The sequence below is a fragment of the Arvicanthis niloticus genome, chromosome 8 (assembly GCF_011762505.2).
Source record: "Arvicanthis niloticus isolate mArvNil1 chromosome 8, mArvNil1.pat.X, whole genome shotgun sequence".
Taxonomy (NCBI): domain Eukaryota; kingdom Metazoa; phylum Chordata; class Mammalia; order Rodentia; family Muridae; genus Arvicanthis; species Arvicanthis niloticus.
Genome location: NC_047665.1, coordinates 5,995,393 through 6,017,789, shown reverse-complemented (window position 1 = coordinate 6,017,789; position 22,397 = coordinate 5,995,393). Strand labels below are relative to the sequence as shown.

Below are 22,397 nucleotides of genomic sequence, written 5' to 3'. Positions count from 1 at the left end.
CAGCTTCCACAATGAGGTGGGTTTGTTTTGGGGTGGCTTTCTTTTGTGGGGGAGGCTGTAAGGGTGGATATGAAGAGACAGGGAGATGAGTGGGATGGAGGTGCATGATGTGAATGAAATTCACAAAGAATTGATAAAAAAGTTTTATAAATGAGAAATGCCCTACAGGCAGTTCTTATGGAGACCTTTCCTTAGAGAGGTTCCCTCTTTTTGGATAACTCTAGCTTGCGCCAGATTGATATAAAACCATCCACCACAGTTCATATCTTTTAGTTCTGTCAATCTGGCAGCAAAAGTCCAGACAGGATAATAAACAGGCTTAGCCATAAGCACGGGGGTCCTCCCCGCTTCTGGGGATACAGCTGGAAGGAGCCTGCGGCCTAGCTGGACACACCGCTCTCTCTGGAAGGTGTGTTTCTATGGTACCAATGGCAGCAGAGGTGTCCGTGAGCCCAGCACAGAGTCTGCATTGCTGTGCAGTCAGTCACCTGACAGATGGCCTGGGAGCCCAGGACCTGCAGTTCTAAACACGACTGCTTATCTTCCCAAGCGAACTTTCCCAGGAAAACAGCGACTTGTTTCACCCTGTCCTCCAGACACAGGAGCCATCTGCATATAAAATCTTTCGTGTGGATTTTTCCTGAATGTTTCCTCAGGAAAGGATCTGACACTTCAATACTGAGTGGACAAAAAGGATTTGGGGAGTGAAAAAAAAAAAAAAAAAACCCTGATATGCTCTAGGGATGAAGAAAATACCCAAAGTGTGTTTCCCAGCACTGAGCAGCTCAGCACTGCATTGTGGGAAGTAGAGCTATCTCAGAGCGTGACATACAGGAGGATGTGGTGAGTGTCCTGGATGCAGGGAGGAGCAGCTAACCCCATGTACAAGATGACAGTAACCTTGGCTGATGCTGACTCCCCACCAGGAACTCTGCCAGACATTTTATACAGCACAGGATTCCTTCCATGCCACCCCTCAGCCTCCCCGTGGGCAAGGTGGAAGCCACCATCCTCCTGGGAAGGTCAAAAGTCCCCTACCCAAGATTGCACAACTAATTTGCATAAACTAGAGTTGACGTGTGGCCCCTGCTGAACAATACCTATGGCGGCTCATGTAATTTTTACTGCCCTAGACTCCGGATCCTGGAGCAAAGAAATCCTCCCTGTCACAGGGAGAATCTGGCACCGGCTTCTCTTCTGTAACACGGGGAAAGCGGCAAGGCCTGGGCCCAGGGCTGAAGGCTACACAAGGACTTCATGTAGGGCGTGGCAGGATGAGTGCCCAGCCATTAGAAACAGCTTCACCATCCCTGTTGTCTCTTTAAAGGACTCAGAATATAACAGGCCTCCCATTTTTTTTTTTTTCAGTTTAAAGGGCTTTTTGTTTGTTTGATTGTTTAAGTAAGGTTCTTGTTTTCCCAGGGGGCTACACAGTACCTTCTCTTCTGAGGAGACAGTCAGCTTGTCGCTGGATATTAAGCTGCACACCTGGTCCAGACTTAAGCTCAGAAACTCTTCCCCCAGCATCACCTCTGGGAAGTGCTGCTCTGCTCCAAGACAAGAAGGTAAGACAACAAGGTTAGGCCTCCACAAGTGAGCACGGGCAACCTTCAGGGGCAGAGGCTGAGGAGAAAGCTGGAAGTACGAGGAGGAGCTGGAGGCCAAAGGAGAGAAAGACAGGCATCCTGGCTGTGGGGGAGATAGACTTTTAATCCCCAAGTGAAGGCATGTGTCGCCCTGTGTTATCTTGTCCTGAACACTGACGGAGATAAAAGTGGAGCAGAGAAATCTGGGTTTATATTTGGTCCGCGCTCTGTGAGACCGATCCAGGCATTGCAGTAAAGCCTCACCGGGACCTGCCTACATAATTGAGGCCATTTGCTGCCCAGGAACAAGCACGGTGCCCCTGCAGCTCAGCCACACAGAAGTGGTTCAGAATAGCCATGTGACAGAAAGTCCCTGGAGTTATTCAACATTAGGAAGTCAGAAGGTGGCATCGCTCTTTCTGCCCCAAACCAAGCCTATTAGTGAGTCCCTGTTTGACAGGGAAGTTCAGCTTAGTTTCCATCCATCCATCCAAGTGACAACAGGTTGGCTGTGTGAACCCAGGGCACTGACCCTAGCGGCCAGCCTGGGAAGGAGGAAAACCTGGGAACAGTTAAAGGAAGACAGAAGTCGCAGGCCTGAGGTCCACAGGAGGGAAACCCAAGAGACAGTGACAGCCCTGATGTCTTCCTGGGCCATCGTCCAGAGTGTAGTGTTCACTGAGCTGCCACCCACTATGGAAGAAGGGCCTAGGTGTAGCCTGATTTTGCCATTCATGACTTGTATCCTCCGGCCAGCATCATCGTTTCTGTGGGTTTCATGACGAGGGTGGACCTGGAAGTGTTTTGCCGGCTTTTTCCATGTAAATTCACCCAGATGGCATTTCTCAGAGTAGGAAGCCCAGTTTCTCACAAGACCCTCCTCCTGTCCCTAGATCTTGCCCCACTTCGCCTTTCTCACCAACCCCTCTCTCACCAACCCCTCTCTCACCAACCCCTCGTCCTGCTGCCCCCTTGCTTAGTAGCGTCTCTAATGGGATGCACTCCTCTCTTCCCAATGGAAACGCCCTGCCCCATCTGGCTGATCTCTCAAATGACAGAGTCCTTCAGCCCTAGGAGGCTACTGAAATACCAGATCTAGTAAAACTACCTGATGCCAAAAAAATTAGAACATATTAAATCATTCCCACCTTCACTACCTTCTAAACAAAATTGGGGAAAAAACTTATTCAAACCACTACTTTTAGAAATTGAGTGTGTGTGTGTGTGTGTGTGTGTGTGTGTGTGGTGTGTGTGTATGTGTGTGTATGGTGTGTGTGTGGTGTGTGTGTATGGTGTGTGTGTGTGTGTGTGTGTGTGTGTGTGTGTGTGTGTGTGGTGTGTATGTGTGTGTGGTATGTGTGCCTGATTGTATATAAGTACACTACATGCATGCAGGAGGCCATAAAGGTCAGAAGAGGGCAGCAGATCCCTGGAACTGGATTTGCAGGCAGTTGTAAGCTGCCATGTGGGTGCTGACAGCCCACCCCAGGTCCTCTGTGGGAAGAGTGCGCTCTTAACAACATTATTTAAGAGTTAACTCTAACCCTCAAGCTATTGGCACAACGGCCCTTCTAAACCATTTCTTACAGAACTTATTTTTAATTTTAGATTGAAATTTTTCTGATGCAGTGAGTTCCTGTACAAACTCCTACCTTCGTCTGGACTACCCATGTGTTAATATTTTATTCTTGGATAATGGAGTTGTAAACATTTTTCTCCCCTCCTCCCCCCATAAAAGGCAATCCTAGTCAGCCTGATGACTGTATTGAGATCACCTCCCCCAAACAGGGCAAACCTGCAAGTCGGAGTCTCGACTGTCATGAAGAAGAGGGAGTCAACCTTTCAGACTTTGCCTCTCTGAGCCTTTGGCTTCTAGGTCCCAGGAGAGTCTTGCAGACCAGCACGGCCTCTGGCCTGCCCGTGTCTAGCTTTGGTTGGCCCAAACGTGGCAAAAGGGAAACAGAAAAGTGTGGAGAAAGCAGGAGGTAAAGACGCAGACATCTGTGCCCTCAGGAAAAACATGACTCTTCGTGGAAAATGGGGCAAAGCACCTGGGAAGTGCCACACTGTGTGTTCCTCATGGCTTGGCAAACAACCCTGAAACCCTGGAGGTAATGAAGGCAGAGAACAGCCTCCTGCCTCCTGCCCAACTCTGCCCTATGGAACAGTGTGTGACTTCAGCCTGGGTCCCTTCCTGCGACAGTGGACTGCTCCTTATCCCCGAAGGAGACGCCCACTGAAACTCCCTCCTTGAAGGTCACCCACACTGTGGTGTCTACTGGGAGGGCCACTAAGGGGAGTGAGAGCCTAGGTTCTCATCCAACCTAGGTATCCTAGGTATCCAGGGACCCCGGGGGTGGTGGTTGGGGGAGGTGTGTGTGTAGAGGGTGAGAGAGAAGAGGTTGTCACCCCACCCCTGAGCCTGAGGGGGCTGAGACATGGACTTTGAAAAGACAAACACTTGTGCATATAATGGCTGGAAGCCGAGTCTCAGGAGACTGGTGAGCACAGTGAGGATGTGTATGCCCCAGATGAAGCTGGGTTGTCTTGATGAGCAAGCGGCGGACTTCTGCAGACAAAGCAAAGAACGAAACACGGACTTCTAGTAGCAAAGAAAGGAGGCTAGAGAAACCTGGGGAAGGGATCCATGCCCACGGCAACGGCGCCACGTCTTGTGTGGAAACTTTCTTCTAAGAGGCACGGAGCCTACATGATGCTGTGCCCCTTGAGGGCTTAAATAATGGGGAGGAAGGGGGTAAATGTGAGTTTACAATAGAGAGGGAAGGGATGGGAGAGAGGGAAGAGACAGCAGGAAGAAGAAGGGCTGGGAAGCAGAAGAGGTTGCAGGTGGGGAGCACAGTGTTTCTCTATTCGGTCTGAGACATTAGCCTCAGCATCTGTCCCAGGGTTTCCTTTCTGTGAGCAACACATAAGAAACAATGGGATTAATGGGTGTGCAGCAATGGCTCAGTGGCTAAGAACTCTGCCCTTGCAAAGGACCCAGGTTCAGCTCCCAGCACATCCACACAGCAAAGCACAACCATCTGTAACTTTCCAAAGATCTGATGCCCTCTTCTGGCCTCTGTGGGCACTGCATGCAAGTGGAACACATACATGCTCTCTCTCTCTCTCTCTCTCTCTCTCTCTCTCTCTCACACACACACACACACACACACACACACTCACACACACAATTTTTAAAAACAGGATAAACAAATCAAGAACAAGATGTGGTACCTGACTTGACTCCCAAAGACACCTGTCCCCAGAAGACTGGGCCCACATTAACCATTTTCCTAGATGTTCTCTAAAAAAAGCACCCACTCTGCCTGAAAGTGTGGATTCCCAAGTGTTGGGGAATTTCAAGAGCAGAGAGGTGGGAATGAGAGGATGGTGGGAGCACACCCTTGTAGTAATTAGAGGGGGGTAAGGGGTTAGGCAGCAGTGGAAGTAGAGGGCCTTGGTGCCTGAATGTTTGGATTCCCTAGTGTTTAGGAATTTGAGAGCAGGAAGGCAAAAATGGGAGGATGGTGGGAGCACACCCTCATAGAAACTCCCAGAATTATATGGATTAGACATGATAGAGGCAGGCAGCCAGAAGACTAGATTCCAGAAATCAAACAAACAATTATCTTGATACTAAAATTTATTTTGAGAATTGTATTTTGCAGAATATATAGCCTTGGTGTATCTACTCATCAGGCAAGCTGAGCAGAACTGCTCAAACCTCTGATGTCCTGGAATTCCAGCCAGATGCAGTGAAGACATCATGTCAGAGGCTTATCAATTTATTCTTCCCCCAACCCCTCTTCTAATATCTCATCACCCATAATCAGCTTGAAGAAGTTAATGAAGAGTCAGTGCCCCTATTCCCTGGACTTGGGGACTGAGGTGGTTAATATTGGGCTGTCTTTCTAAGGAAAAGTAGTGATTTTGGTGGATCAGGGAGGATTAGCTAGGATTTACTGCATAGCCACAACTTACTGGTAGAATTATGTATAATTGTTATTAAGATGAAGTTATAATTTCTTAAATGGTACAAAATTTACTTTGATTTCTAATGTAAGGCTTTTATTGGTACGAGCTTCTTATTAATATAAAAGTGAGATGAATATTGTTACTATCATAGGCATTGCGCCTGTATAACACATTTAGGAATATAAGACTTAGACCCAGTCCTTCTCTAACTTTTTTAACTTATCTGAGATGGCTAGACTGTGAGTTAAGGGCCTATAGCAAATTCATGGCTTTGAGTTTATTGTTAAGGAGTTTTCTATATTTTATTTAGAAATAGCTGAGAGGAGTTAACAGACAACAGTCCAGATAGCCTTACATGGATAGTTGGTTTTCAAAACATCAGAAGTCCACAGAATTGGCGTTACAAACATTTCTGTATTAATGTTCATTTTGATTAGAGACCTGTCTGCTCCTGACAGCTTTCTGTCTTGGATTCTAAGAAGAAATTGAGCATCTTCGGAGTTGCTCCAGTTGTGGTGAGACAGCCACTAGACAAGAATTGCCTCTTTTCATCTACAGACAAATCACTGTCCAGAAAAGGACACACTTGCAGAATAGTCTACTGATTATATCTGCCAAGACAGAGTAATCAGCCCTTAATAATTCTGCATCACTGGGTCTGTCAGATGATCCTGGGCCACAAGGCTGAAGATCAGATGCTCCAACATTCTGTAGTATAGGGACTGTCCAGGTGTTCAGCGGTCTCTATAAATTGGCTATGTTTTAGAAGCTATGCTTTGTGCTTCCCATAATCTCAGTTAACTCAGTCATTCTGGATTTCTGATGGGGTTGAAAATTTATAGTCCCATAGCCAATCCTTGCTATTTACTTTCAGAGAAAAGATTTGAGAGGATGGTTTTCAGCTGACATTCATTCTAAAGCCAAGAAAAAAAAAAAGCCAGGTTCAGAACTAAGTCTTTTATTTAGGAGAGAAGACAGAGGTTCTGCTTAGTCAACAAAATGATGGACTGGGTATTAGGTCTATCCTGCACCTTACTGACATAAATTAGTATAGTTATGCTCTAACTGTATTTTGAGAGAAAAGTTTTATTTTAACAGGAAGGGTAATATGTAGGAGGAGCTAAGGTGGGAAGAGTACAGAGAGGAGGAGCTAGGTGATGAGAGAGAAAGAGAGAGGGGGGCCAGACATGGAGGCAAATGCTCACATGTCTCTGCCAGTCAAAGATAGTTGATATATCTAGGTTGGGTATTAGGTTACACTTCTGATTGATATTGAGCATTACCAAACTTATAAAGCCTTTGATTGACATTTTAAAAAATTGTATAAAAGCAAAAAGGAGAAGGGGGTATGGGATAGGGGTTTTCTAGGGAGGGGAAATGGGGAAAGGGGATGGCATCTGAAATGTAAATAAAATATCCAATAAAAAAGTGAAAAAAAAAAAGCACCCACTCTGCTTGCAGGAGATATTTCCCCAAGAATCATCTTCTATAGTTGCCTGGTTTTTGTTTGTCTTGCTTCGGGATATTTTATGGGTTTTGTTTTTTGGTTGGTTGGTTTTGGTTTGCTTTTTGTCCTTTGTGTATTCACTTCACTGGGTAGATTTCATGGTTGTGGCAGCTGGTGGTTATCTGATGTTTTGACTCAGCTACTTGCTATGTATCCAGGTTGGTCTCATACTCTCATCCTCCTGCCTCAGGCTCCCAAGGGCAGGCATGCACAGCTACAGCAGCCCCCACAATGCATCAGCACAGTGTGGCCATGAGCCTTGGCTACGAGAAGGCTTGGGTTCATGTCATGGCCACTTTTTGCCAGACTTCAGTCTCCTCACTGATAAAATATAATCCAAACACTTGAACTATGTCTCGTTTTAAGGCTCACAAATGATAGTGTGCATCATATCAGTAGGTCACGAGGGCAGGGAGGGACATGTTTTTAATCACTTTGTTTAGGCTGAAAGGAAAGTCTCGGTCATTCTCACACCCTGAGGTCCCTTCTGTTCAAGGAGGCAGGACATACTCAAGAAATCACCAGAAGTGGCAAGCCAGAAATGCCATGCCACACAGAGCTTGTATCAGGAGGCTAGGCAGGAACAGAGGGGACCATCAGCCCTGGCAACACAGGACACACACTTTCTAAGCAGGTCCCATCACCTCATCCTGGACAACAGGCAATGAAAACAGACACACCATAGTTTTTTGCACTCAGTAGATTTTAAATTTTCTTATCTTTCTAAAGCAAAATTTTCAAAACACAAATGATTTATTTTGAACATTTTCTGCCCCCGAATGGCAATCACAATAAAGAAATAAAGTAAATGCTAGACAATTTAAACACTTTTAAAAACGGTGAAATTTGTTAGTCTACTCTGGATCCCTTACGAAGCTCATGAGGTGGGAAGCCTATCAGCCTGTTCCCTCTTCACAGAGTCCAGCTGTGGGTAGCTCCGATGGAGATGCCTGTCCACAGCTCTGAGGCACCCTCTGGGACTGCGGGACCTGCCAAGTCTCTGACATCAAGTTTAATTCCATTGAATTCAACAAACTTTCTAGCCATACGATTGTCCAGTCTTGTGAGGCTACTGTTTTTTCTTAACAGAATGCCTCATAAAGTCCTGTGAGCATTAAAATAAGCAAATACCTAAAACTTGTGTTTACTGAAGACATCCAAGCACTATAGATCAGTCAGCAACTAATGTATCAAATGTGATGTTTCTTCAGAAATCAAGAGAACCAGGCTGATGCCTACAAACAGGCTTGCTGGCACCAACAATCCCAGCCGCAAGCCCGTGGCCACGGCTGTTATTTTTCTTGAGCCATCTCTCCAGCCCCCTTTTCCTATTGTTTCTGAAGTGTTGCTAACAGAGGGCCAAAGACTGGGACTAAATGTCTCCTTTAGAAGAGGCACTCAAGGATTAAAAATAGCGGAGTCCTGAGGAAATGTAGAGAGTGTTCAGAGAACACGGAGCAGCCTGCAAGGCCCCGGGTCTGCTTCACTCATCCTAAGTGTCATGTGCCACACACTATATTGTGACCCTGTGTCATCCACGGTAAGTGTTATGTACCACACACTACATGTGTGGTCCCATGTTATCCATGGGAGATGCCAAGGAGAACCGGTTTTGGAGGAGAGGTACTCAGACAGAGACAGAGAGACAGAGTATCCTGCAACCATGGCCCAGCCCAGTGAAGGTAACCCTCTAACAGTAAGTCACAACCTTCTGTGTTATCTGTTTCTCACTTCCCTAAAAGTAGTAACAACAGGTAAAAGAAAAGCAATAAAATCAAGGGTCCTGGCTACAATTCTAATTAACCAGCCAATAGCAAACATGGTTTGAATCCTGAGCGCTAGTTAATGAAACCGTTTGTGTATGTCTGTCCCTTCGGATGAGAACTCATGGGCAACACAGAGAGGACTGAACTGAGCCATCTCTCCAGCCCCCTTCTCCCACTGAGTATAACCAACAGAGGACTCTAGGCTAAATGTCCCCTGTAGAAGAGGCACCTCTATACAAAAACAGCAGCAGCCTGGGAAAAGTCAGAGACTGCTCGGAGAACATTGAGTAGAGTCTCGTGAGGTCCTGGGCTCTGTTTCATTCATGGAGCTGCTAAACCTTCCATACCAAGCAACTCATATGCTTATCTCAGTGTTGAAAGGCTTCTAGGGATGTGGTGGGGTCTTCTCAATGACAAAGGTCTGGAGAAGGTTGAGGGAGGCATTTTTTAATTCTGGTTAACACTGAACTGGAATTAAGTGTGTGTGTGTGTGTGTGTGTGTGTGTGTGTGTGTGTGTGTGTGACAGATTTTAATATAAAGTATATACTAAGTGTGTTCATAAATATATATTATATACGTCTTTATTTGACAAGGTGAATATCAATCTCTCCACTTTAAAGTCAGGTGAGCAGAAGATCAAAAGACTAAGTCTCCTGTCCAAATTCACACAAAGTAAATATAAAGCCAGAGTTTAAAACCAAAGCCTGAGCCTGGCAGTGGTGGCGCACGCCTTTAATCCCAGCACTTGGGAGGCAGAGGCAGGTGGATTTCTGAGTTCGAGGCCAGCCTGGTCTACAGAGTGAGTTCCAGGACAGCCAAGGCTAACAGAGAAACCCTGTCTCGAAAAACAAAAAACAAAACAAAACAAAACAAAAAAAAAGCCTGTCTGATTACAGTAACAAATGTTCTGGAAGTACCCTAGTCTTTAAGATGAAGACAAGTCCTAGGGATGGAGAGATGACTAAGAGGCTAAGAACACTGGTTGCTCTTCCAAAGGGCCTGGGTTCAGTTCCCAGCAACCACATGACAACTCACAACAGTCTGTAACTCCAGTTCCTGGGAACTAGCGCCCTCTTCTGGCATCTGTGGGCACTGCATACACATGGTACACAAACATACATGCAGGTAAAACATGAACACAAGTTTAAAAAGATGCATTTAAAAAGCTGTCCCTGAGAAGGCCATTAGGGTAAAACTAAATATAAATACCCGAAAACCCTAAAAGTTCCCTCTGGGATGTGATAAAGACAGGTGGGGGGAGGACACACACAGAGAAACAGAGAGACAAAGGTTACAAATACGAATAACTTTCTTTTTAAGGGAAAACAGTAATCTTAGAATAGTGCTGTTCTAAGCATTGTGGACGTGGTCCTGGCTTCAGAACTTAAACATATGTAGTGTGTTGAATTAGATGCCCCCCCCCCCATATTCTTGAGCATCTGAATTTGGTCCCCAGTTGATGGCATTACTTGGGTGGGTTTAGGAGATGTAACCCTGCTGGAGGAAGTCTGTCACTGGGGGTGGACTCTGAGGTGTTAAAGCCATGCATCATTTCCAGAGCACTCCCACTGATTTCTGTCTGAAGCTCAAGTGATGAGCTCTCCAGGTGACTCTGCAGCCACCTGCTGCCTCCGCCCCACCATCATAGAACCTTAAGTCAAACTTCTACAAGGTCCCCAGGCCATCATGCTTTATCACGGAGACAGAAAAGACACTAAGACCTGGATTCTAAGAAGAAATTGAGCATCTTCGGAGTTGCTCCAGTTGTGGTGAGACAGCCACTAGACAAGAATTGCCTCTTTTCATCTACAGACAAATCACTGTCCAGAAAAGGACACACTTGCAGAATAGTCTACTGATTATATCTGCCTAGACAGAGTAATCAGCCCTTAATAATTCCGCATCACTAGGTCTGTCAGATGATCCTGGGCCAGAAGGCTGAAGATCAGATGCTCCAACATTCTGTAGTATAGGGACTGTCCAGGTGTTCAGCGGTCTCTATAAATTGGCTAAGTTTTAGAAGCTATGCTTTGTGCTTCCCATAATTTTAGTTAACTCAGTCATTCTGGATTTCTGACAGGGTTGAAGATTTATAGTCTCATAGCCAATCCCGGCTATTTACTTAGAGAAAAAAATTGAGAGGATGGTTTTCAGCTGACATTTATTCTAAAGCCAAGAAAAAAAGCCAGGTTCAGAACTAAGTGTTTTATTTAGGAGAGATGACAGAGGTTCTGCTTAGTCAACAAAATGATGGACTGGGTATTAGGTCTATCTTGCACCTTACTGACACAAATTGGTATAGTTATGCTCTAATTGTATTTTAAGAGAAGAGTTTTATTTTAACAGGAAGGGTGATATGTAGGAGGAGCTAAGGTGGGAGGAGTAAGGAGAGGAAGAGGAGGAGTAAGGAGATGAGGAGGAGAAGGAAAGGAGGAGCTAGATGATGGGGGGGGGGACACTGAGGCAGATGTCTCCCACTCACTCAAAGATAGTTGGTATATCTAGGTTGGGTATTAGGTTACACTTCTGATTGTATGGGCATCTTGTTATTGAGAATTACCAAATTTATAAAGCCTTTGATTAACATTTTTAAAAAATTGTATAAAAGCAAAAAGGGGGCATGGGATAGGAGTTTTCTAGGGAGGGGAAATGGGGAAAGGGGATGGCATCTGAAATGTAAATAAAATATCCAATAAAAAATAAATAAATAAAAGACACTAAGACCACCTCTGAATTAAGATCTCTCCCTGTATACCAGGCTCAACTAGGTATATACACCCTTTTTCCCATAGTCCATTCCCCCCAAAACAGGGAAATAAAGTCATTTTCATATCCCATTCCCCCTACCTTATCATGAGGTTCTTCTAAGACATGGAGACTGGGAAACCCATGGGGGCATGAGCAGAATCAAGACACTTGACAGGGAAAAAAAATCTTAGGAGAACTGCCTAAGTGGTGCCCTCTAGGTGCTCCCCCTAGGTGCTCCCCATCCCCCATTCCTTATTTCCAATTTTTGAAGAGCAGAGGTTAGCCTTCCTGATTTGAGTGATTTTTCAGTCTCTGCTCCAAGGAGAAAGCTAGGTTTCCACAGAAACATAACAGAGCCCACCTTGATGTCTTCCCAGAAGGGTCAGAGCCACTAGCCCTCAGACTCTAAGTATCTCACATGCCCCACAGAAGGTAGAAATATTCTCCATATGGCCTGGGTTTTGTGTCTCAAGATATATGTATGCTCCTCCTGCTCTCCCAAGTACACGCACATGCACACACACACATACATGCATGAGCACACACACGCACACACACACACACGTGTGCACACACACACACACACACGTGTGCACACACACACGCGCGCACACATGTGTACACACATGTACACATACACACACACAATACCATGTGCTTCTTAAAACTGCCCAGTTATCACTGCTATCGGGTACTGTGCCTGGGTCATAGCAAGTGATCAAAATAGTAAAAACCCCCACCCACAGCTTTGTCCTCTCTTCGTGCAACTTGGATGCAGCCCAGTCATGAGCTGGGCCTCACTGGGCCAGAGATTCATGGTTTAAATGCTTTGCAAAACTTTTCTGCTCCTGATTTAATTACTTCATTCTACCAAATGACCTAATCAATCAAAAGGTGGGGGAGGGACATTTCTCTTTATGAGCACATGAAATTAAATGGCTTTTCCATCTTGTGGCTGGAGGGCTTCGGCTCAGCTTTGGCAGGTTGATGTAAACAGCATACCCAAAGAATTTTAACTGCGTGGCTTTAATGAGGCTCCATTAAAATCCCCTAAGCAGCTCCACTGATGGCCCAGGCACATGGCCCTCTAACTACCAAACAACCAAGTCTCTGGGGTTAAAGATTAAACAGAGCAACAATTACAAAGGATAAGAAATGGGCTGTGCAAAATCCCTTGAGAGTCCCCTTTCCAGCCTTCAGCTCCCAAGAAGGGCTGGGATACTCTCTGCTGAGAGCAGAGGTCTGAGCAGTCAGCTTCTGAAGGGCTCCCTCTCCCAACCACACATGCGTATGCGTGCGTACACACACACATACACACACACACACACACACACACACACACAAACATGGCAGCAGCAGAGCAAATGTCTCATACATCGCCCTGCGAGTGAAACTGCATGCAGTGGAAGCAGGAGGTGCTCCCGCAGCTGCTGAGCCAGGGTCGCTCCAAACAGGAAACTGAGCAGTCTGCTGGGTTGAGGGATGCCGTCCCCAGCCAGTGCCCCTCTCACCGGGGAGGCTGGAGATCCTTTCTAACAAGAAAGATTTGACAGTATCTGCGTACACAGAACCGGGAATCAAACTCAGAGCCCATATGCACTAGACAAGCACCTACACCAGATCTCCAGCTGCCGCGGTTTAAACGTACTTTTTCTTTGATCCAGTTATGCTACCAAGATTCTACCCTGCCAACTACAGTCCAAAGTATTATGAAGAAGAATGCTCACTTTACTGAGGGCCAGCAGGAAGGGCCCTTGTGGCTGAGGCCTGCAACCTGAGTTCAATCCCAGAACCCACCCAGTAGAAGGAGAAAACTGACTCCTGTAAGTTTTTCTCTGACCTCTGCCTGCACCATGAAACCCTGCCCCCCCCCCCCCGGCAATATGAAATAAATGTAAATTAATGAATTTAATGGTCACTGAAATATGGTCTATAAAACTGGAAGTATTAATATTCATCAACACAGTATTAGTATAGCGTCTCTCTGTCTCTGTCTCTCTCTCACACATACACATACACACACACACACACACACACACTCACGCTAAAATGGACAGCCTTATTCAAGAGTCTGGGCATGATTCTAAGATTTTGTATTAGACCAAATAAACGCATAATGGGTAGGGAGGCTGGTCTGGTGGCTCACGGGTCAAGAGCACTGGCCGCTCTTCCAGAGGATCTGGGTCAGCTCCCAGCATCCACACATTGGCTCACAACTGCCTGTAACTCCCGATCCAAGAGAACCAATGCCCTCTTCTGGCCTCTACAGGCACACACACTGTATACAGACATGCATCCAAACGCGTAAAATAAGATGATAAAAGGCTGAAAGGATGATGGTACAGAGAGCTTCTGTCTCCACCAAAACACATAATATGTACGTTTTATAGGAATACCCAATATTGTCCCCCGGACCCCTTTAGAGGAACTGGAGGGAGAGTGATGGGTGTTTATACCTTCACTTCTGACAGACAAGAAGATAATTTGCCCCATACAATAGTATATATTTTATAAAGTTTAGTGCAATGGTATGGGAATATAACTGTAGATGTCGGAGACTGCCCAGGACCTAATAAGAAGGCTTTTATAAACTTGGGAAGCATTTTTTCCTTTATGTGCATGAGTGTTTACCACATGTATAGCTGTATACCACAAAAGTTCTAGGATCCTCAGGACTCATCAAGAAGAGGGTGTCAGATCCCCTGGAACTGGAATTACAAATGGCTTCAATCCACCATGTGTGTGCTGGGAATAGAACCAGGGTCCCCTAGAAGGGCAGCCAGTGCCCTTAACCATTGAGCCATCTCTCCAGCCCACCAACATGTTTTCAATGAAAGAGATACTGAGGGACCCAGGAGGGGACAAAGTTGCTGTGATGTTTCACTCCCCGTGGGACTGTTCTGCCTCTCATGGTCATTCTGCTGGTCTGTTTTTCTTGGAATGATCAGTGAAGGGTTTTGTATTTAAGTTGAAGAAGTGACAATATGTCAGAAAAAGAGCTTTTGTTGGAAAAGTAAGTGTTCAAGGTCAGGCTGGGGGTGGCAGGCAAGTGAAGGCAGAGCCCAGTTGGCTAGAGACTGGGGAGGGGAGAAGAGGGACCGCAGATCCACCTGCCTGTATTTCCAGATAAAGGAAACCCAAAATCAGAAGCCTTGAACTAGTCCCCTGCCCCAGGTCATGTGTGGTTTGAACACCAGCAGTCAGAAGTCGTGAGTTCCAGCATCTACAGGTGGACCCAGCTCTGGGGCCCCTCAGTGCAGCAGCTGGGTCTCTCAAGGGGGATCCAGAGCCCAGTCTCAGGGGTTTCTGCTACCACAGGACATCTCCTGCCCCTTATCATTCCCGTCATCCTAAAAGCAGTAAGGTTTTTTAAGAACAGTCCAGGGTTGCTCAGCCCCACGTGTTGGCAGGCCTGACTTCTGGATCTGATCCAAAGGATTTCCTTATAATGTTGGCTCAAAAATACTTTCTAAAGCAAGGCGGGCCCAGCACCGTTTCTTCATATGACAATGGAACAAAGTAAAGTGAAAGATCTGTCTCCAGAAACAGGGGTATCCCAAAGTACCGGCTCCCACTGTCCAGAGATAAATGATCACGAAATGAAGCAAGCCCACATCAGTCAAAGAAGACAGGCACAATGCATCGTTCCAACCACTCTCCCTAAACACAGCAGTCTTGAGCGCTTCCCTTCCTCTCTCTGTCCATTACCGTTTGAGCGTCTGCATCATCTCTGTACCTTAAACACCCTGCTCTACAAAGCTGAGGCTGCAGGAAGGTCACAGGCCTACACCACAGAAAGGGGTTCCATGTCTGTCAAGCATGCTGAGCCAGGGAATGTAGACATGGCCACCCATGCAGAGAGGGGTGCAACCAAGAAGAAAAGACATCCATGTTGTGCTTCCCCAACCCCAAGATGACCGTAAGTCTGTATCAGCATCAGTTGTCTGCACATCTGTCTACACAGTCTGATGCTGGAGTTTGGTGCCACTGTGACACAGGTGACCAAGCATTACCATTTCAGTGGAGCAGGCCCACTCGAGCTTCCTGTGCTCCTCAATAACCTTATATGCAAACTGGAAACTGTGAAAGGCAACAGCCACAGATGCTGATACTGGGTTTGAATTCCATCCCTGCCCTTACTAGTGGCATCTCCTCAGACCTTCTTACTTCTTGGGATCCTGGTTTCCCCAACTGTTGGATACTTTCGAGGAGAGTGTTCGTGAAGTGCTTAGCATAAAAGGGTAACCAAAGGAAAAGCTCCCATAAATACTAGTAATGGAAATTCACTAGGCTACCCACATGTAGCCACGTGTGCAGAAGCTGCTGCCAGAAGCCAATTGCTTTGACAGCATCAGGACCAGGAAGCACCAGCATGAAGCATCATCTCCACCCTCCCACAGATCTGTCTTACCATGAGATGGGGAGGGGAGGTGAAGAAAACACAGTGCACATGCATGCACACACTAGGTGGGTTAGCAGAGAGGGCTGGCGGAGGAGATAAGAAAGAAGGGAACAGAAGTGCAAGCATCAAACCTTCATCACACTGACAAATGCTCACAGTGGGACCACACTCATCCTGGCTCAGCTCCTGCTACATCAAACCTGAGCAACATCCTTCAGGAAAGGGGCCTCTTCTGAGTGGGACCCTCATCAGGAGAGAGAAGGTGGAGGAAGGACAGCACAAGTGGACAGATGACAAACATCAGGGTTCAGACTCACAGCCAACACAGGCTAACAGGATTGCGAGCCAGGGCTACCAGAGAAGTCCTTCACATTGGTCAGCTTCAAGCACATCTTCACCATGGGCATGTGTGTGTCTGCATGGAGGATTGACATGTCATTTGTTACCATTGGTCATGTGTATGTCTGTGCATGGAGGATTACAGTCTGTGACCCTTGGTCATGTGTGCCTTCCCATGTAGGATCAACAGTCTGTGACCCTTGGTCATGTGTGCCTTCCCATGTAGGATCAACAGTCTGTGACCCTTGGTCATGTGTTCTTGCACATAGAGGACTGACAGTCTGTACCAGGGGGTTGACTAGGGAACCAAAAGCAACAGACACATGCTTGTCATCTCAAGGACACAGGGCAGACAGCAGCTCCTCGGCTCATTTCTTAGGTCCTGGCTAGACAGGACCAAAGAGAGGGGCAGGCATGGCGCTGTTTATCTGGGCATGGGATGAGATAAAGCTTTCCCCTGGTAGACAATGAGGCAGCTGTGCACCAATCTAGCAACTAAGATGGCCAGACCCGTTTCCTAGATAACTCGGCATCCTTCCACTTCCTGCAGTGGACGCAGAAGGAGACTGCCCTCTAAACATGCTGGGCTGTGTAGTTACGTTCATTTCTTCTCCCTCCCAAGTCTCCATTCAAATACCAGGATAACAAGTTCTCCAAGGTACAGTGACACTCAGAAAACACGCTGCCAGACTGAGGCTCTTCCAGCTGTGTCTAGTGTAGGTGGTTACACACATAGTAAAGAAAAAGACAGTTGTTCACTGCCTTTCTGGTGTTTGTGAATATTTTTTCTGACTAAAACACCTAATTGTAACACACTGTTTCCCTCAGTGTGCATGAGAGAAGTCTGCAGAGGCCCAATCTTGTCCTCCGGGAGAAGTCAACACTGATGTCTAAAGCAAATAAATTTAAAATTAACAGTGTTCACAGGTGTCTGAGGTGAATAGAGAAAGCCAATTTGTGAAGTTGCCTTTTGTTTAGAGTTTATATTTCTTTCTAATTGTGTGTCTCTGTGTGGGTCTGTGCACATGAGTGCATGTGGGCATAAAGGCCAGATCCCTTGAACAGAGTGATTGATTGTGAGGTGCCAACATGGCTGCAGGGAAGCCAGCCCCATCCTCTCAGAGAAGTGTGTGCTCTCAACTGAATGCTCCATCACTCTGACTTGAGTCTGACTACACTCTCACCCTTTGATTTATTTGCTCTGGTTTTGGTTCTGATGTGGGATTTTATCATGTAACCCAGACTGGCCTTGAACTTGTGGTGATCCTCCTGCCTCTGTAGTGCTGAGTCGCAGGTGTGTGCCACCACACCCATCATGCACTTTAATTCCTTACAGACTTAAAAAAAATCAGTGAGTGTAGAAATTGAGACAGTGTGTAAGAGAACTTGTGAGTCACTGGGGGCCTGGAGAGTGTTCAACTTCCAATACCATCTATATAGAGCAATTTGACCAAAGAAAAGTTGTCTTAAACAAGGAAAAGATCCATTTCAACACTAAGCCTAGTTTATGCTACACACATAAACACACATGCACACACACACACACACTAATGCATGCACATACACACGCAAATTCACATATATCTGTATACACACAAGTTCACACACACACACATTCACACAATTGTACTCACACACTCATATACACACCCATGCTCACACTCTCACGAACTCTCTCACAAGCACACCGGCACGCCTTCCCAACACTTCTCAGCTCTTTCTGTGCTACACCAACCATGTAGGAGTTAACCATATTCCACTCATGAGCTAGGCTTGCCTGCCACTATCTGTGTTCTGTCTCCCTAACCAACTCACAGCTGCTCTGCAGCAGAAACCACTTTCAGGATCTCAGGTGACTAAATGCATGAGCTCACGGAAACACGGGCTGCCCTGGCTTACCTGCATAGGCATTAGCCTGCTGCAGGAGGTCGGTGCAGGTGTGCACATCTGCAAAGGCGCGGATGCCCAGGCAGTTGGTGGGATGCAGCTGAGACTGCAGGAAGTCACAGCAGTTCTGCCGTACGTCCATGAGCTGCAGCAAGCTGGCTGCTGGAAGCAGCACCTGCAAGAGAGAGAAGGTGACCCTCTGAGACACCTGGTCCCACAGCTCATCCCCAAAAATCACTGTCCCTTCTTTTTTCTGTGACCTTATACTCAAGGTTTTCTCGTGGCTTTCCACTGCCTTGTCACTGAGTCCAAACTTCCCAGCCTGCTTTGCCCTTGAAGCCCCACTCACAAGGGGAGTCTCAGTATCATTCCAACCTGCAAAGCTTTCCAGGGTTGTCTCATCCCAGGATCTTAGTAAAATGCAGGTTTGGTTCAGCAGGCCTAGGCAGGCCTGACAGCCCCATCATCTCTAAGAACTTTAGTGACCTTGCGCATGCTGGATCAGGAACTACACCCAGTGAGACACAGTGTGTGCACACCTGCAACATGAGTATAGTGCATATACGACACACGCAGAAGCTCTAAATACTTGGCCACACACTGGCATCACCCAGAGAATTACACACCCTGATGGGCATAGGCTATTGTGTGCTATATCTTCTGAGATTAAACCCTTCTATCTTGGAGGAAAGTTTGTGAAAACAGAGGGTGTCTGCAGGGAGGTAAAACAAGAGGGTGTTCTCAGGAGAGGTGAAGCATTCCATCCTTTGGGGAAGCTCTTAAGCTAAGAAGATAAAACTTAACAGCTTCAGTAAGTCCCTAAAACTGACCAGATCCACTAGGCCTCCCTCCCTAAGTTTGTATAAGCAGTAGGACTGGAGAGAGGCATATGCTGAGCCGCACTGAGGAAGCAGAGACCTGCTTTGCTTCCTGGAAGACTCTCAGAATTCATGAGCTACCTGCACGATTCTCCCTCCAACCTACTGAGCTGCCTGTAGATTGTGCGGTGAGCTCCAGGTTTCCAGCTTTCTTGAGCTGCCACCCATGATGGGGTGAGCTTTGGTGATATCACTGTCTTTGAGTCATTTCTGCTTCTGTAAGTGACCCCAATAAAACATATTGGTTTCACTAAGTTAAACTTTGGGGACATCTGTTCTTTGGTCTGTCATTGGTTCCCTATCTGGGGCAGATAAATGTTTGTTTACATCTCCCCAGAAATGTGTCACACAGAAGGTGTGAGCTGAGCATGGAGAGACATTTAAGGTTCCCTCAAGCCAGCGGACTCTGGACTCTGCCCTGAAGACTTCAGCGTGCCGTTCTCACTTAGAACGCACTTGCCGAGTTTCGTGCTAGCCCACTCTAACTAACTGCTGCATGTCTACCTGCCAAAAACTGGTCAAGGCTCTAAGATCCAGTTGTAAGCAAAATAAACTACCTCTTGCTTTTGTGGCACTTGTCATCTGACCAAAAGAAGAGAGTCACCCCAGCCACTGTGCGCATGGGCAGCCCTCCTTTCGAGCAGGTTAAAAAGCAGAGGAGTCCTCTGAGTATATTCTCAGAGAGGAGAGCTAAGTTCTCTTTAGAAAAGTCACAGGACGCTTATTCTGCATCATGGAAAACAGAATAGTTCTTGCTCGGGTGTGTGCGCGTGCATGTGTTTTTCCTAAGAACCAGGGGGAACTGGCTTGAGCAAGCCTGCTGGGTGCTCACTACCAACCCTCGCCAAGCTTCCCACAGCTGCCCAGCCTGCCCTCTAGATCATAAAAACAAGACAAACGCCCTGCAGCACTGGACTCTGCTGTCCCTTTCATCTGTGGAAGAGGCAGACAGCCTGGATAACTTACCAAAAAAAGAAACTTGGGCAAAAACCACCCACCGGGCACCCGTTCCTCATAGCAACTCCCCGTTCCTGTGTCCTTCCTCCCGGCTGCCAAGGAAGACATGGCTGCAGGCATGGCTGCTTTGTTCTCTTTACTGGGGCATTACATGTGTCTTTTTTTTAAAAAAAAAATAATTTAAATGCTGGATCCTAATCTCCCAAAACATCTCCCAGCTCTCCATATAGACTTCCATCACCTCTAAGTGCTTCCGCCTAAAACCGTGCCTACTGATCATTCCTGGCCCTTGTCCTTCCACAAGGGGTAACCAGCTGTCCTGGTCTGACAGCACTAAGAGACATCCCAGTGCTGTGGAAGGACAGCGTGCCCTGTTCATCGTCCTTGCCCAAATGCATCCACTTCTGCCCCAAGAACTCCATTGTGTGTCATACGCTCAGTTGTCTACAGGGAGAGCTCTACCAGCTTCTACATCTCCCTGGAAAGGCCCCTCAGCTCCTCCCACGCCGAACCCCACCTCCCTCTTGCCGTGTCCCCAGCAAGGCTGAGTTAACACAATGTCCTTGGTGTTTTCTGGCCCACTGATTCATTTCTGAAGAAGCAAGAGATAAAAATCGAATTGGCCTCAGAGTTGTAAAACGTAGGTGAACCCAACTAGAGCCCAAATCTGACCACCCGAGCTCCGTCGGCGGCAGGCTGCCTCCACCCCACTGGGCAGCCATAAACTTGGAAACTCAATTAACCTGTGGGCCACTCAGCCTGGCCATACAGATCTCAAGACCAGATTAGTCCCTGCCTGCCAGTGAGGTGGAGATCCATTAGCCACTCTTGCTGGGTACACACTAGGAATAGACAGCTCTACACCACGTGACCCCACAGACCCTCTGGCCAATCATCCAGCATTGTGCGACCCTACTAGTTTTAGGACAAATTTCAGCTTTAGTTTTAGGACAAGTTCCGGGGGACCCCCTCAATTCTAGGCAACCTGGAACACTTCTGCATACTAGCATTGGGGGATTATCTCTTGCCAGTAACTCTCTTGATGGTTGAGATTCCTGCCTATCCCCAAGCTGCATTCCCTGCCAAGCCCCAGCAAGATCATGCCGGAGACACACACACTCCCTTCTTTCCCTCCGGAAAGACAGCACAGTTTAGTGTTTCGGTTTTCAAACTCACGACAGCCAGCTTGAGAAGTACAATAACAAATTATTTCCTGAGCGCGTGCACGCCTTAGGTTACATTCTAACCTAACACTTACGTGGGCAAACTACCCACATAGCTTTCAAGTTCCCTCCTGTTCAAAAAACCCACTTAGCAGGCAAGAGCTAATGAAAGTTTCCACTCCCACCCACTCCTTGCTTGGCCCTGCCTACCTGAGAGTGGTCACGCCCACCTGAGAGTGGCCACGCCTACCTTAGGGTGCCCCTGACCTGGCTTCCCACTATGAACCGGCTGTGGTCTAATGGCTCCTACACTCTTTGATCTCATGCTTAAAGGCCCTTTTCTGCCTTCCCTAGCTTCACTTGGGACAGGACAAAGATTGGAAGAGGCCATAATATTAAAGGAAAGGATGGGGAAAGCATGAGATAACCCTCCTTTCATGTGCTGTTGTTCGGGATAGACTGAGGTCCTATCAGATAGGACCACAAACACAAACCCAAACACACCCCCTTCCCGGGGAAGGTAACAGCTTCCACATCAGCAGGACTCGAGGGCATTTCCTCTTCTCTACTTCCTGAGCCCAGCTCCATGCTTTGAAGTGGACTGTGAGGGTAGAGCCATAGGATGGACCGCTGGCCGCTAAGAGAGGGAGGAGTTAGCAGAAACTACCCATCAGCATGGAAAATTACCCTGGGTCGAAAGCATCCGGCTTGCCTTTCAGCACCTCATTCCTAAGAAAGCCTGGAATGGCCCACAGTAAGGAGTTGACAGGTCCCCTCCACTTGCAAATAGCCAGCCCTCCACACTTCTGTGCTGGGCCTGTCTTGTTTGTTCTCTCCCTCCAATAACATGAAAACACAGCAGAGGATATCCCGTCACAGCCTTTGCTTCCTTTTGCAAAAACAAGAGGAAATGTCCTGCCTCAGAAAACACCCAGTCCTGGAACTCCAACCGAGGGGTGCGTGGGAGGGAGCAGGGCCAGGCACAACCGAGGGCACGCCTGAGTACCGGGTGAAGGAACCAGAGCCCCTCCTGGCCACACCCAGTGCAGGCTTGCTGGGTAGTAGTGCTTATTAGAGCCTTCTGAGGGGTAGGGGGATGGATGCAAGGTGCAAGTGACAGGACAACGGGAGCTAACGTTGTCACTTTTAGTGATGGTGTTCCCACTTGTGGCCATGTGGCCGAGG

General features: G+C 47.1%; 1 protein-coding gene across 3 annotated transcripts in view; it reads right to left on the bottom strand.

The window, feature by feature from the left end:
• Klhl3 (kelch like family member 3) overlaps nucleotides 1-22,397 on the bottom strand; it is a 125,802-nt gene that overhangs the window by 51,672 nt on the left and 51,733 nt on the right. For all 3 annotated transcript variants that reach the window (XM_076938919.1, XM_034510461.2, XM_076938920.1), the window contains 2 exons: nucleotides 18,227-18,389; nucleotides 1,438-1,547 (listed from right to left, as the gene is read on the bottom strand). In XM_076938919.1, the coding sequence (XP_076795034.1) occupies nucleotides 1,438-1,547; nucleotides 18,227-18,389 (273 nt within the window). The remainder of the gene's footprint in view (nucleotides 1-1,437; nucleotides 1,548-18,226; nucleotides 18,390-22,397) is intronic.